At 41.6% G+C, this 15,062-nt stretch overlaps 1 protein-coding gene across 1 annotated transcript; it reads left to right on the top strand.

Moving 5' to 3' along the window:
• The first annotated feature begins 1,327 nt into the window (after positions 1–1,327).
• On the top strand, positions 1,328–4,875 carry LOC146677889 (P2Y purinoceptor 4). Its single transcript, XM_085427523.1, has 2 exons — positions 1,328–1,787; positions 3,225–4,875. The coding sequence occupies exon 2, from the start codon at positions 3,276–3,278 to the stop codon at positions 4,365–4,367; it is 1,092 nt and encodes a 363-aa protein (XP_085283649.1). The 5' UTR covers positions 1,328–1,787; positions 3,225–3,275; the 3' UTR covers positions 4,368–4,875.
• The last annotated feature ends 10,187 nt before the right edge of the window (positions 4,876–15,062 follow it).

A 15,062-nucleotide genomic window follows, 5' to 3' on the forward strand; every position in this document is an offset into this window, starting at 1 on the left:
GCCTACTCTGACCTGGCTGAATTCATTAACAACTAGCAGCAGTACCTGCACAGGCATTATTTGGCATGCAGACTGGAGCAGTCAGGGATCAAACCACCAACCTTCTGATTAGTAAACAACCTGCACTACTGCCTGAGGTATAGTACCCACATGTGCACATACTTGTGGAAACACGTGGAGTTGTGGAACAATTCAAACAAGCTTGAAAGTTGACCACCTTTATTCTTTAACACAGCCTGAATGATTTTAGGCAAACTTTCTTTTCTTTCTTTCTTTTTCTTTAAGTAGGCTTCAGGAATAGTTCTCCAGGCTTCTTGGTGGACTTTCAAAGGTCTCCTTTGCATGTTGGCTGCCTTTTGTTCTGCTCTCTGTCAAGATGATCCCACACTGCTTCAGTAATGTCAAAGTTCAGGTTCTGTTGAGGGAAGTTGATTACTTATAATTCTCCATTGTGTATTTATATATCCAGCTTTTACAGCAATGGCAGTATATTTTGGATAATTTCCATACTGACAAACGAAGCTATTGCCAATCAGAAACTTTCCAGATGACATTAAAAGGTGGATCAAACTCTGATTATACTTTTCTGTGTTCATATTTCCATAAATTTTGACAAGACTTCCAACACCCCGGGCCAAAATGCAACCCTAAACCACGAAAGAGGACCCACAGTGTTTTACAAATGACTGTAGACACTCACTGTCATGCTTCTCTCCTGATCTTTAATTTGAACTGACAATAATTTGAACCAAAAATGTTCATTTTCGTCATTCATCATTTAGATCTGTTGTCACTGAATTTCACTCCAGTTCTTGTGTAGTTTGGCATATTTCAGCTTTTCTCTCTGTTTCCCTTCCTTAAGAGCGGCTTCTTGACAGACGTCATTCAATTGAGACCATTTCTGATTAAACTTCAGTGACTAAAGGGCCAGACAAATCTCTCAGGTCTTGCAAAATAGTGCAAAAATACTATGCATCAAACTGGGTTATCTTTTTGGTAGACTCGAATAAAACAAGGGGGAACAAATAGAACAGTTGACTGTTGACTGCTAGTAACGAAGCAGATAAAGATAAGATTAAAAACTGGTTCCTTGTTAAGCTGTGTTATGTTTAGACACAAAACACATTTCCTGAGTAAGGAGCTTAACAAACAAAACGACATTCTTCTGAAAACCGTCAAGTACAAGCACTGAAAATGAGTGAAAAAGCAGCCAATGTCCAAAGAAAAACGTGAAAAGACTGGACAAATTTTGCACAAGACTAAAACTCCGCCTCATAAATAAATAAATAAATAAAGGGTTGGTTCAAAACTTTTGCACAGCACTGCATTTCTTCGTAAGTCGGAGCGACGGGAAACTATCTTTTGATCACTGTATCCATACATGCATGGGCATGTTTGTCCCCGAATTAAACTCTAGTAGCAGTTCCACGTGTTTCTTTAATTCGATAGCTGCAAAAACAGGAATCTCGAGTGGCAGCTTGCCCACTCAGCACTTCCCACTTCAACCACACTCTGCCATCTATCATTCCGCGCGAACTGTGTTGGAGTTAAAATGTCGAGAAGTGTATTCGTCGCTGCGCATTAATGACCGCTTAACGCGCGTGGGTTGGATCACAGAGGCAGTGGACAGTGTGACGGAATGAGAGAAGCAGAGTTTTTTTCATACATCTGGATCACGGCTGAGAGTGAAACTTACAATTAAGCGAACTAACTCTCCGTAGCTCCACAGTGCAACAACGGGATCGCGATCCGCAACAACAACACGGCTGTGAGGATCCTGTTGGGCGGTGAGTAGCAGTGAAGTTACCATGTCGTGCTTCTAGAGAAAGGTGCGGAGCCGGATATGCGGAGCTTTAGTAAAATCACATCTAAGATTCTTATTCAGGTTAAGGAGATTTAAATGATCAACCAACAGCAATGGAAAGAAACCGATGTAAGTTCTGTTTAGATACACTTTATTAAACCCTCCTTACATCTAACTTTGCACTTCTTTCCCGATAGATTTCCCAGTGAAATACGGTCTACCCCGTTTATATAGTTACCACGCTTATCACCTTTAACCTTAAGGTGATACATAAATCGATAATAAAAATATAGTTTTATAATATAATGTTTATTGTTTCCAAACACTAGCCTTTAAGTAGTTAACTAGTTGAATTTTACTTTCTGAAGGGATATTGCTGTGCATAGTGACCATTTAAGCCCCCCCCCCCCCCCCCCCCCGTGTTTTTAGACTATGATTTTTAAGTTAAATGAAGGACTGAAATGCTTCTGACATGATTCCAGTAGAAAAAAAATGTGACTCCTCCACAGACTAACTGTACTACCACAACTGTTATTTTCATTGCTGATTAATCTCAGATTATTTTCTATCTTATAATGCATCTTTGGTGGTTCTACAATGTCTCTGTCACCCACCTGCACAAGTTTGTGCAAGTGGAGCTGCCATGCAAGGTGCTGGCCTGGCAACAGAACAGAGTTGGGGTTCTGTTTCTTGCCTCAGAAGGACAAAATTAGACTGGAGATTGAACCACCAAACCTACAATTAGTGGACAAACTGCTGTACCACCTAAGCACCATCCCCACCAGTAGCTTATTCTAAAAACAAAATTTTATAGAGGGCAAATTCTTTACATTTAAACTGAAGACGGTGACATATTTATATGTGCTGCTGTGATATTTTTAAATCTTAAAAATGTGTTTCCTACCATGATTTTGTCAATCTACTTCCAGTATCGGTATGATGGAAAGTTAGCTAAAGATACGGAAAAGTTTGGAAACGTTAGTTGTGATCCCAGAGATATATGTACTCTTTAACATTGAACTTTGTTGATTTTGATTTTATTGTGGTTTTCTACTTCTAATCACTACTCAGTGATGTTTTGCAGTGAATCTTGTACCTAAACAAGATTTACTACATCAGAAGCTTTGATGATTTGAGTTAAATGTTTAAAAAAACATAATTTGTTACCATAGAAATTTTTGGAATCCATCATAGATAAAAGAAACTGTATATATAAGATAAACCCATACAGAGCCAATAAAAAAGTCTTCCTGTTTAAAACAACGGTGCCATAAATTACCTCACTCTGTCATTTCAGTTGCTAAAACAGCTTGGTCCCTTGAGGGATAAATATGCAGCTACCAACCGAAAAAAAAGGTGAACTTTACAGTTACACGATTTAAAAATCGTCATATCTCAGTGTTTCTTTTTTTCCTCGCAGGTTTTGTCATCTGATAGCTTTAACAGCTGATCGCACAGGTCATTCATAGTTATGGAGAGGGTCACCAGCAGCTCAGGAGGACACAACCGGTCTGTGCTGATCTCGATCTTCAACTCGAGCTGTCAGTTTGATGAAGAGTTCAAATACATTCTGCTGCCAGTGTCCTACAGTCTGGTGTTTGTGTTCGGCTTTGTGCTTAATGCTGCAGCTTTATGGTTGTTTGTGAAGATGCGTCCTTGGAACGCCAGTACAGTGTTCATGTTCCACCTCGCCCTGTCAGACTTCCTCTATGTACTCTCCCTGCCCACCCTCATATACTACTATGCCAACCGGAGTCACTGGCCATTCGGTGTGGTTGCCTGCAAACTTGCACGCTTCCTCTTCTATGCCAACCTTTACTGCAGCATTCTCTTCCTCACCTGCATCAGCGTGCATCGCTATCTCGGCATCTGCCACCCTATTAAGATGATGAGCCTGGTGAAGCGTCGCCATGCACACCTGGTCTGCGGCATAGTGTGGAGTGTGGTGACCGTGTGCTTGGTGCCCAATATCATGTTTGTCACCACCTCCAGGAGGGGCAATGACACCCTGTGCCATGACACAACAAGCCAGGAGGCCTTCGAGGAGTATGTGGACTACAGCTCTGTTGTGATGGTGCTGCTGTTTGGCATCCCGTTCGTCGTCATTATGGTGTGTTACTGCCTGATGGCTCGGGCCCTGTGCCAGCCCAGACAGGGAATATCTTCAAGCCAGCAGAGCGCTGCTTCACGTCAGAAATCCATCAAGCTCATCATCGTGGTGCTTGTGGTGTTTGCTGTCAGCTTCGTCCCATTTCACATCACACGGACCCTCTACTATACGGCCCGTGTGCTGGATCTTAACTGTAAATTCCTCAACATAGTAAACTTTACTTACAAGATCACCAGGCCGCTGGCCAGCATCAACAGTTGCATTGATCCCATATTGTATTTCCTGGCTGGGGATCACTACCGCTCCAAAATGATGAATGTTCTGATGAGAAAAAGACAGACAGTGAGCAGCCAAATATCTGAGCAGGCACCAGCACGGCGGAATAATAACGACAGTATTGGCCTGGCTTATAAAAACTCAGCTCTTAAAGCCAGTGAGGATGTTGAGACGTAGTGCCAATTGCGAGCTACTGGTAAATATTTCTGCACCTGGCTGAACTGTCATTTCCGATCTGAGGCTTGAAGAGAAAAGAACCAGTGTACTGTGACTCTAACTCAGCTGGATAAGCTTTGTGTCTTTCAAGATTTCTGCAGAACAAAACAAAGAAATGTTTGGGGTTCCTCTCATTTTCTTCAGAATGCTATTTGTTATATAAAAATCATGTATTTTTTAATGAGTCTGTATATAACCCAGAGGCGTTATTATTCATTGCTAAACATGTAAATAAACAGTGGTTACACTCCTGTATACAGTTATTTATGAGAAAATTGTGCCTAGGCAGAAGAAAGGGAGACACTTGAGTTAAAGCCTTTAATACAGGTGCCTTAAAGTAAAACGATGAGACGATTGAGTCAGTCTGTCATCTTTGGTGTAGATAATAAGGTTTGATTGAACACTCGCTGATGAAAATATAACAGAAACGTCTGACTGTTGTCTTAAAACATAAGACAGTTGTGATGTAATCCTTCCTGTTTTATCAACAGTATTTGTGTGTTACCCAGAAACTGCAGCTGCAAATATAGCGCAGCCCCAGATCCCAGCTGCTTTTGTCCTTCAACTTTCACAGCTGTCTTTTTCTTTACCATGGAGGAAAGCGGAGAGACGACTCCAGGCTGTTTCTGCATTCAAAACCACCCACACCTCTGCAGCGGGAGAAGGGATTTTCCTTTTTCCCCTTTTACCTTCGGGATTGACAAATGGAATTCAAGGATAAGTTGGCTGCTTTAACTCTGAAAGGTTTGCAAGAGCTGAAATCAGCATAGGAAAGTTTTACTTAATCACACAGAGCCCTCCACCCTTGTTTTTTTTTTAAATTGCTGATGTATGAAGGTATGCAAGTGGAGAAGTGTTTAGAGTGCACCATCCCAAATGATGCTCTCACAATCTAAAATACGAGGACTACTTCTAAGTCTTGTGGCTACACAATGACATGTTACCACAAAAGACAGAAGTGTCATATCAGTTGTCACAGCCTGATTATGTGGTGAACAACTGGTCAGGGAAAGATTTTACATCTAATCAACATCACCTCATGTTTAGCAAAATTGAAAGTAACACCTTACGAGACCTAAATAAGGTGTCAACGCAGGCAGCGTTTCGGAAGTGAAAGCAGAATATGTGACTCAAATGTTAACAAAACCTGTTATTCACTGTAATCTACCATCACGTGTCCAGATATGAGGGATAAACAAAAACATATAGCTGGTGAAGCAGTTTTGTGCAAACCAGATGCCTATATCAGATTCCTGTATTTAAGAGTAAACCCTTATCAGCCTATTTGGGAAGTCTTTATACTGAATTTCCCTAAAGTTGCACCCCCCCCCCCCAAACAAACAAAAAAACCTACATGTGTGCCTACAAACTGTCTTGGTGAGAAAGATACCCTGTCATATTAGCTGGATGTGAAAGATGTAACATTTAATATCATGTTTTTGGAGGTTATAACAAAGAGTATTCAGGGGATTTTTAAACGCATGGGATTTCCATATTTATCCACACCAAAAGTTATAACTGACCCACAGGTATCTTTTAATTACTATAACCTGTACACATTCTACATCACAAAGATCTCCATCTTCTTTATCATACTGATCCAGCACTCGGCGTGTAATAAACATTTAATTCTCATCTTCCTAAAGGTTCAAACGCTTTTGTAGGACGACGTGTCAACTTTGTGCACATTTCAATAGTTGGCCTTGCACTGAACGGCAGATTTCGTTCATTTGGTCGCTTGAAGTAAGCTTACTGGCGCCTCCTCGTGGTCTGATTTAGTCAGGAGGCAGTACTTAAAAGTTCAGGATACAGTGTTGTGTTTGCAGTGAATACACTCGATTTTTTAAAAATGCATTAGAAAATTCTAAAAATTATAAAATGACGTTTAAGTGTAGAAAGAAATATTTTTGTGCCACGATCATGACGACGCTGTCTTTAAGATAAAAAGAGAAGGAAGCCAGAAGAAACGCGGGAGGATGGACAGGGCATCCAAACGGTACCATTTCTGAAAAACACCATGTGTGATTGTTAAGCATTTCACACATCTGCGTAAAATTAAACCCGACCCTCAAGGACCAACCCGAAAGGTAGCATGAGCACCCTGCCATCCACTCCAGAGGTAAAAAAAAAAAAAAACAACAGCAACAACAACACATTCAATTTACACGAATACGTGCAGTAAATATGTTGCAGTTAAGCAAGTCATGAACTTCATGACTTCCGAGTGGGCTCTGTGTGCAGTTTTCCACTTCTGAAAGAGGTGCCAGTGTAGACTAAGGTTTCTGAATCAAAAGTAAATCTACTAAGAACATACAAAATCTGGGATATCGTAATATTAGCCTACACAAAAAGATTTTTGAAAATTAATATTAATTAATAAATTAATATTTTAAGTAATTAAAAAAAATCAGTATCTATCTATCTATCAGACGTTTGTGTTTTTCTTTTTTTTAAATTACTGCTTTATGTGCATTTTTTCCTAAATGAGGGATGTTTAATTGAACAAGCTCAAAACTGATATTGATTGATTCATTTCTACGCTCCCGCTAACAGGATATGTTGCCACCTTGACCTACCAGAGAAACCTAGGTAGAGCAATTGATCATGTGCGCATGCTCCGATTAGACGTCGCTTTAAAAATCTGAAGAAACTAACCCTTCCTTGGAAAAGCTGTCCTCGCAGCTCTCATTTTAAAATAATATCAGGCTTTTTAAATGTTGCTAACAGCGGCAACTCGGACTAACTCACTTGTCAGGTGCTTTGGTTCGGCCTCTCGAAGTTTAAAAGACAAAAACAAATGACGAATATAAATTAAAGGTAAGTTTACTGTTTTGGAGAAATGTTCAGACGTCATACGTTATCAAGGCCCCACCCTACGCCTGCAAGCCAGAATCGCGAGTGTTTCCGCCCATTTTGGAAATTATTTCGCTGGAAAACACACGTGGAGCGATAAATGAGCAGGTCTGTCATTGAAAAAGCAGATAAACAAACGAAAACAGAAGTGACGCGTTCATGAAGCTAACATTTACCGATAATTATAGACCGCTAATATTTGATTAGAAACTTAAGCAACTGCCACATCCGTTTTAGCAAAGCACCAAGATCAAAGCGTACAAAGAATTAATTTACAAATAACGACAAAGTAAAACCGAGTATTTTACTAACATCTGTGTTTTCAAATTGCTTAAAAAATCAGACTAAATGAGACTTTGAACATTAAAAACTTGACGTCTTCGTTTTCATATTAAAAATATGCAAAATATCTGTGCGTTTAGTCCCTTAGATAAAACAGTCTCCAACTTAAAGTGGGTGATCTGAATACATTTGGGATATTCTCCATTCCAGCTGTTTAATTGATGTCATTATTTGTTGGCTTTCTTTCGATCTGTGTGCTCGTCTCTGTTCTCCAAGTTTGCTTGAATGAGTTTCAGGCCTTTCTTCCCCTTGATCGACCATCATGCAGTGAATAAAACACTCAATGTCCCCTGGCAGTGAAGATGTCTGTGCTCAAGGACATTGTGGATAGCGAGTGCATTCACTGATCGGATTCAAGACATTTAGAGAAGAGAAACGCGGAGCTTTTTTTTTTTTTTTTAATTCTTGTAGAAATGTAGAAAAATATCCTGCAGCCGAGCACCTAGTTAGGTGAATCTTTTAGCAGTCATTATTAATAAGTTTGTCCTATAGTATTAACCATAAAATACTCAAGAGGAGCTTTCCGTCACCTCAAAGCTACTGCAGCATCAAGCTGATCAACACAAAGGGATCTGGGGTTTTGCATTGCATGGTTGATTCATTCTAACATTTAAATTAGCTACAAAACTAAAAGTAGTGCAACTGCTTTTAATGGACCTGATACCTCTTTCTAAAGGTTAAAACCTCACTTTAAGAGTTGTTTAGGATCTGAGAGGACTGATAGTTTTCCTAGGTGGAAATCTAATGGTTATCTCACAGCTTTGCAATCCAGTATCTAACCGCCTAACAAAGTAAAAGTGGAAGAAATATAGTCAGAAATCATTCCAGTTTAAAAGAAATACAACACAAAAGCAAGTATAGAAAATCTTTTAATTAAGAGGATGTATTCGCTTTAGCAAGATTAAAAAAAGTACATTGTGCATTGATTGAGTGAGATATACCTACGCCTCTGCCTAAAGTGATGCATTTGTTGAGGTTTGAACATTTTTTTCTGTGTTTTTTTTCTTTTTTTTTTTCCCCTCTTGTTTGGCAAATTATAAGGCAGAGACGAGGGATTTCAAGGACGCGTGGACTTCAATTTAATCGGAGAGGCTGCGATTGGAGTGGAAGAGTGACACACAGAGGAGAGAAGTTCATTATTCTGCTGAAAAGGAAACCAATGGCTTTCATGGTCGCCATGGTAACCGGCCTTTCTTTTGCCGCCAGACCTACGATAAGGTACTTCACAGCATTAAGCACAATTATTGCAAGGTAAAAGGGGAAATATTGCTTTCCAATGCTAATAGATGTTAGATATTGATTGGCATGGAGATTCATACAGAAGAGCGCCCCAGCTGTTTCACCTGCGTGACTCTGTGCAACTTTTGATGAAACGCAGGATGGGCCTTTGTGACTGTGTGGGCTTCTACTCCTCTTGCATCTTCACTTGAGCTGAACACAAGGAGAAAACACTTTAGTTGTGGAAAGTAAAGAGAAGGAAGAAGCTGTAAAATCTTGAGATCCTACAAGAAAAATTGCAAAAGCCGTATAAAATAAGACATTGTTTTCTTTTTGTAGGCAAAATTCTGAATGGCTCATAACGTAAACACAAAACACCCTCTGTTTCTCATCATTTGCATGTCATTCTGTTGTCAGGAGACCCTGCTCCATTTCTTACACAATAACCGACTGGCCTTGGTAGCAGTGAGGTCAGCACCAAGCATCCGTCCAGGCCATGGGGGGTAGATTTTCAGAAGCAACCCGCTTAGTTGGTGAGAGGGTGGAGGATTAGCAGAGAGGAAAGCACGGGGAGCTGGCGTGTGTGTATGTTCGTGTGTGTGCAGGGAGGAATAGGGTAGCGGGGGGCAAATTGTTTTAACCCCTATTACAGCAACTGCATGGCGCTTCTCTTATCTAGGCCGCTGCAGCCACTCATTAATATTCTGTACATATGGCAGTGCTTTCTGTATCATTGTCTATTAATGGGAGGGATAATCGCTCATTCAATTATCAGGCAGTCAGCAAAAGACCAACCCTGCCTGCACACCCCTGGTTCACACAGTGGCACAGCCCAAAACAGAGGTGTGCCAGTGAGAAGGTGAGAGCGATAGCAGGGATTACAACATATTAGCTACTTTAATAAATCAGCCAGCAGGAATAATGCGAAGCAAATAGGGATCCGCTGGCGAACAAGGAGGATGCCTGAACTTTGGAGCAACAAAGCAGGAGAGGGTTGTATCTTAACCCTTTTTCCTGTTCAACTTTAAAGCCACACGTGGCTCTCTCACTCATCGGTGTCACGGCCATGATCCATGTGATAGTTTCTGAGCGCATTTCATGCTTTTAGACAGAGAAAAACGACTCTCTTGTGGCAGTAACCTGTGGATGGAAAATCCTTTGATAGCTGGGTGATAGAGTCTGGCAGCTCTGCTGAATAAAGCCTGACCTTGATGTCTGCAGGCCAAAGATTTGTGAAGTGATCAAATTTACCGTTCGTCCCTGTTGATCTGTGCTTTGTGGCCCCAGGACCTTGCTCTGACTGTCTCCGTGCTGCCGAGGCCACGGCCCGGATATGAGGGGGTTGCTGATAATAGTATTACCCCTGTCTGTCTTGACCCGAGGAGACCTTGTTGAGTCAACAAAAGCACAGGGAGACAGAGAGAGAGGTGTGGATGGAGAGTTGGAATTAGGTTGTTTAGTTCTCCAGAGTTTCTTCTGGAGCTGGGCCAGGAGATTGGGAGTGCAGAACTGCTCCAGGCGGGGGTGTTTTGTAGGGGGGGGGGGGCGAGAGTGTGAAAAAGATAGGAGGTGAAATGTTAACAAAATCTTATATAAAATCCGTAGTTTGATAAATTTTCGCATTTTGAATGAACCGAAGGCGGCTGAGGCTGTGGAGGGCCTTTGTTGGAGGTCCCATTTTCTCTGGCAGAGCGGCACGCTCACAGGGTCAGCGAAGTTATGAAAGTAATTAAAGCTTGGTGATTCACTGCCTGCTGCAGAGAAAAGAAAGCAAGCTGTCATTCTGATTTAGAAAAATAAATTACAATTTTAATAATGGGGGAGGATGGGGGTGCGAGAACGTCTAGAGCCTTGGTGGGTTGGAGGGGGAGGTGGTGGGGGTGGCATGCTGGGTGGGAGGAGGGGTCGAGGGGGTTGCTGGCTGCCTACTTATCAATAGTTGCAATTTTTTGAAACCGCATCGGTAGTACATTGCGAGAGCACAAGTGCCCTTAAAAAAAGAAAACCCTGGAACATTAACATACTGATTTCATGCGCATGGCAAAGGGCCTGAGCCAATATCAGAGAGGACTCAGCAGTCCTATTGTCTGCTGGGACTCTGGTCCCCTCTGATATGAAAATTCAATTATTTTATAACTAGATCTGGCGCTGCGTTTTGACAGTCGACGGTAGCGCCTTGCCAGCTGCGTCAGTGTGGGGGACCAGAGGCTCCTGATAGCGAGAGGGAGGCCTTTCAGACACTGACATGTTTTGGGGGGACAAGATTGCCTAAATGTGTTGCATTTAAGGACTGAAAGTTAATCTAATGCACCCCCATTATCTCACTCAGGTAATTCCAATACCATCCTCAATCTATGTTTACGCTCCTGCACGCACCCACATACTCGCACATCCATTCATTCTTCAGCACTTTGAATCTGATTCCCGGGCTTTCTGCATCCAAACAGGTAATGTATTTATTTATTTCTTGGCAGTGCTGGAAACTATATGAAATAGAAGTTGTTTTCTATGAGACATCAGCAATTTCTTGGTAATAATTCTGCAGGACGCTCAGAAATTTTTTGACATGGTACTTATTGTTAAGAAGCTTAAACAAATTGTGTATACAACACATAGTTGTACAGTGTGCAAAATTAAATGCTCTGCATTGTAAAATTTAGAGACATAAAGAAAAATTACCAAATGCCTCTGCGGAGGATTTTATATAAGCTTTTTCTTATACCTAATATAGAATTTTCTCCATGTTCATTTACACAATTATACGCACTTAAACTTTTGAGGTGGTATATAAGCTGTGGCCTATTTTCTGAGTTTACGGGACCGATCCTTTCATTACCTCTGTGGCTCATTGTGAGTGTTCTGAGGGGGGTCTGTTAAGATTAGGGAACAGGAAGCAACCCCCCAGTATGGCCCTCTCTATTTAGACCCCACTGTGTTGTGCTTATTAACCCAGCCTGGGAGAAGACGTACCTGCCTCCCCTCATTAGGCCGTGGTGGAGTACGCGTTGAGCCCGCAGAAGAATGGAGCATTAATTAGTATTCTCTGCAGGGGGAACTGCCATTAGCACTTAATTAGCGGTAAGAGTACCATTCAGCGGTGCAGCCAGTTAGTGTCTAACATAATATGTTCTGTGTCTTTTCCCTGCATGTCGTGGTAAAATAGTGATGAAAGGCCTTGGTTTTGTTGGGTTTTTTTCTGTGAGTTCTGCCGTCATATACGAAACATGCTAGATTTGTGTTTTTGTTTTACATTTTTTTTACCGCTCATCAGACTTGTTGCCACAGCTTGTTGTCCTTATGGTTTATTTCTTTTGAACTTTTGCTTGAATGCATATAGAAAAAACTGGGAGAAGCTGGCCTTTTAATTCTGTCTGTACAGCCTGCCTCTGTAGCCCAAACTCCGTGTACGGCTCTCCTGCAGCTGTTGACCCCCGTGAGGGCAAACTCTGTTTTCTCATCTGCCCGCAGGGCTCGGCCCGGGGTGGTAAAGTGGGTGATTAGGGGATTGAGATCAACTTTTCCGTTGGCCTCAGGGATGTTCCTTTGATCTGCTGAGTAGGCATTCTTCACTCGCTCTATTTTTCCCCCTCTGTGCTCTCTGTCCAGCACTGTCACCGCAGAGGAGGACAAGGAAAGCTGTTAACCCACCTCAGTCCACTCCTCGGCCTCACCGGTTCTCATTCTCCCCCTGCTTTCACCCTTGCTCCTTCCCCACCCCTCAAGAAGCTTTTGGAGGCCCAGGCTGGTAGCTGCGGTACCTTTCACTTCCTGCAATCTGAGAGGCGGAGAGCAGTCATTTGCCAATTTGGCCTGAATGGGGCGGATAGTGGATTGAATGTCGTTTTCCCACCAGGCTGCGCCATCCAGACCAGCAGGGGAGGGAGGGGGGCACAGGGAGCGGGGTGTAATGTTAGAGTAAAATTAGAGCTTTGATGGCAACTAATAGTGTGTGATGGGTGGCGCTGATGTGGATTTCCAGTAAAGACGCCACAGGTTCTCGTCTCTCTCGCTCTCTCTTTCCCTCACTGCGTCTCTCTGTCAGACACACCTGTGAGATTACGTGGGCCCTGCTTTCTTAAGAGCTGTGATTTCTCATTGATGTAATGTAATTATACTTCTACAACTCCAAGCCTGCCTATGTCAAAGGCCACGGCAGGTCTTGTTTCCTTGTTCACACACACATAAAAACACACACACACTCGTGCACCACCTCATTTTTTTTGAATGAGGAAGGACGGCACAATACAAAACTTACAGCGCTTCCTCTGAAATTCCAGGGCCTGATCGGATGGGAGCAGAATATGTTTGGAGTGTTCTTGATTTTTGCATTAGTTCACACTACTGAATATATTTCTCAATTGTCCCGCATGTTCTGCTCCAGGCTCTGCAAGCCGCCTTTGGAAGGTCAAATATTTGGCAAAGTTTCTTTTTACAGCAAGTTTACAAGTTTTCTAAAATTGAAGAGAACTGATTTTCAGAGCAAAATTTTTTGACAGATGCTATTATAATGAAACGGAGGTGTTATTAATATCACCTATAGGTAGTATGTGGAAGAGTGGGGCAGTGGTTAGCACTGACACATAAAAGCAAGAAGATCTCGGGTAAAACCCCGGCCGGGGCCTTTATTCTCCTGGTGTGAGCATAGGTTTCCTGCAGGTACTCCAGCTTCCTGCCACAGTCCAAACACATGCATGTTAGGTTAATAGGTGATTCTAAACTGGCCATGGATGTGAGGTAGATGAAATGCTGGAAGTGTATAGAATGTGAGGTTGAAATGTGCTAAAAGCGCTTTGAGGGGTCACTAAGACCAAGAAATGAAATGCATTACTTATAAAACGACCAGTCTGTAGTGATTAACAGTTTTAGCAACATGACACATTACAGCTGAGTTTAGATGAACAAGCATGGGCCATTAATCTTTATCTTTTTAAGTTTATGATGAAAATTATGAAACTGATGGAAAAATTATTGATTTTCAGTATTATTGTTATTTTTTAGTAGTAGTACTATTATTACCATTATTATTAGTAGTATGATTATTAATAGTCCGTTGTACTACCTATGCTGACCAAACATGAGTTTGTTTATAAATCAAAGATTTGAATTCAGGATTAATAATTCGAGTTTTTACAGGAGCAATTTTTTGTTTAACCTGGATTTTTATTTAAAACTGCTCACACAAACTGGAAGACGGCCATACAGACCATAGAATATTTTCATTGTTAGGTTTATGTCAGTGTCAGCAGGTCATTTCTTTGTTTACTGTCAGAATATGAATTAATTTACCACATTTTTAAGTTACACTAACACACAGTTTACAGTATTGCAGTCATTTATTGAGCTGATTAGAATTGTCCCAGCATGCATTGCAGCTGCTTTTTTGTGGTGGGGTTGGGGGAGAGCTAATAGTGTGTCACTCACCTTTCCTATCCCATCCCATCGCAAAACACAAGGATGCACGAAACACAACACTGAGACCTGCCTCAGGGCTACCAGGCACGCACACACCTGTACCTACACATTACATTAGATGTATTGATAGCTTGTGAGGCACGAGCAGCACTGTGATGCTTTAACATGAGGAAGGTTAAAGGCTTCTTAAATGTCCATATCAATCTGCATGCTTGTCAGCTTGACAATAGTGGAAACAGAACACCATTAGGAACACCAGGCAGTGTCATTCTCATGTGTGCAACATTAGAGAAATGGATCACTCTCTCTGAAAGGCATTCATCTGGATGTTTGCCAAGCCAACGCATGGAAGATGAATTATAGTGGCCAAGGCAAAAATATTGAACGTGAGGTATGACGTATGTTCAGGCTTTTCAACAACTAACTGGGCTGCTTCATTGTTTGGTTCAAAAGTGAGAAATATAATATCCCGTTCTTAAATTGGATCCGATTGCATACCTTTTATTGTTCTGCTCTTTCTGGGTATATATGCTCGTGACTGTGCAGGGTGATTGTCCTCTTCCTGCTGTACTCTGCTCTCCTGGGATGGGAGATGTTTTGTTTTTTGAGCTCTTTCACACCAGCTCTCCCTCTTTTTTTTTTCTTTTTCTTTTTTTTTTTTAACACAATAGCGCTCTCTCCTCTCGCCCAGCGTGGCAACCCTTTCAAATCGGGAAGCTCCAGGTCAGTTTCCCTTGCCAAGTTTTGCAGCCTGCCATGTTGTCTATTCTGCTCAGCTATTTAAAAAATGTTGAATATCAACAATGGCTTTCACTGGTGCATTGTCAACTT

This window comes from Rhamphochromis longiceps, linkage group LG2, assembly GCF_057381845.1.
Source record: "Rhamphochromis longiceps isolate RC_006_pf linkage group LG2, R_longiceps_female_GT1.1, whole genome shotgun sequence".
In the NCBI taxonomy this organism is placed as follows: Eukaryota; Metazoa; Chordata; class Actinopteri; order Cichliformes; family Cichlidae; genus Rhamphochromis; species Rhamphochromis longiceps.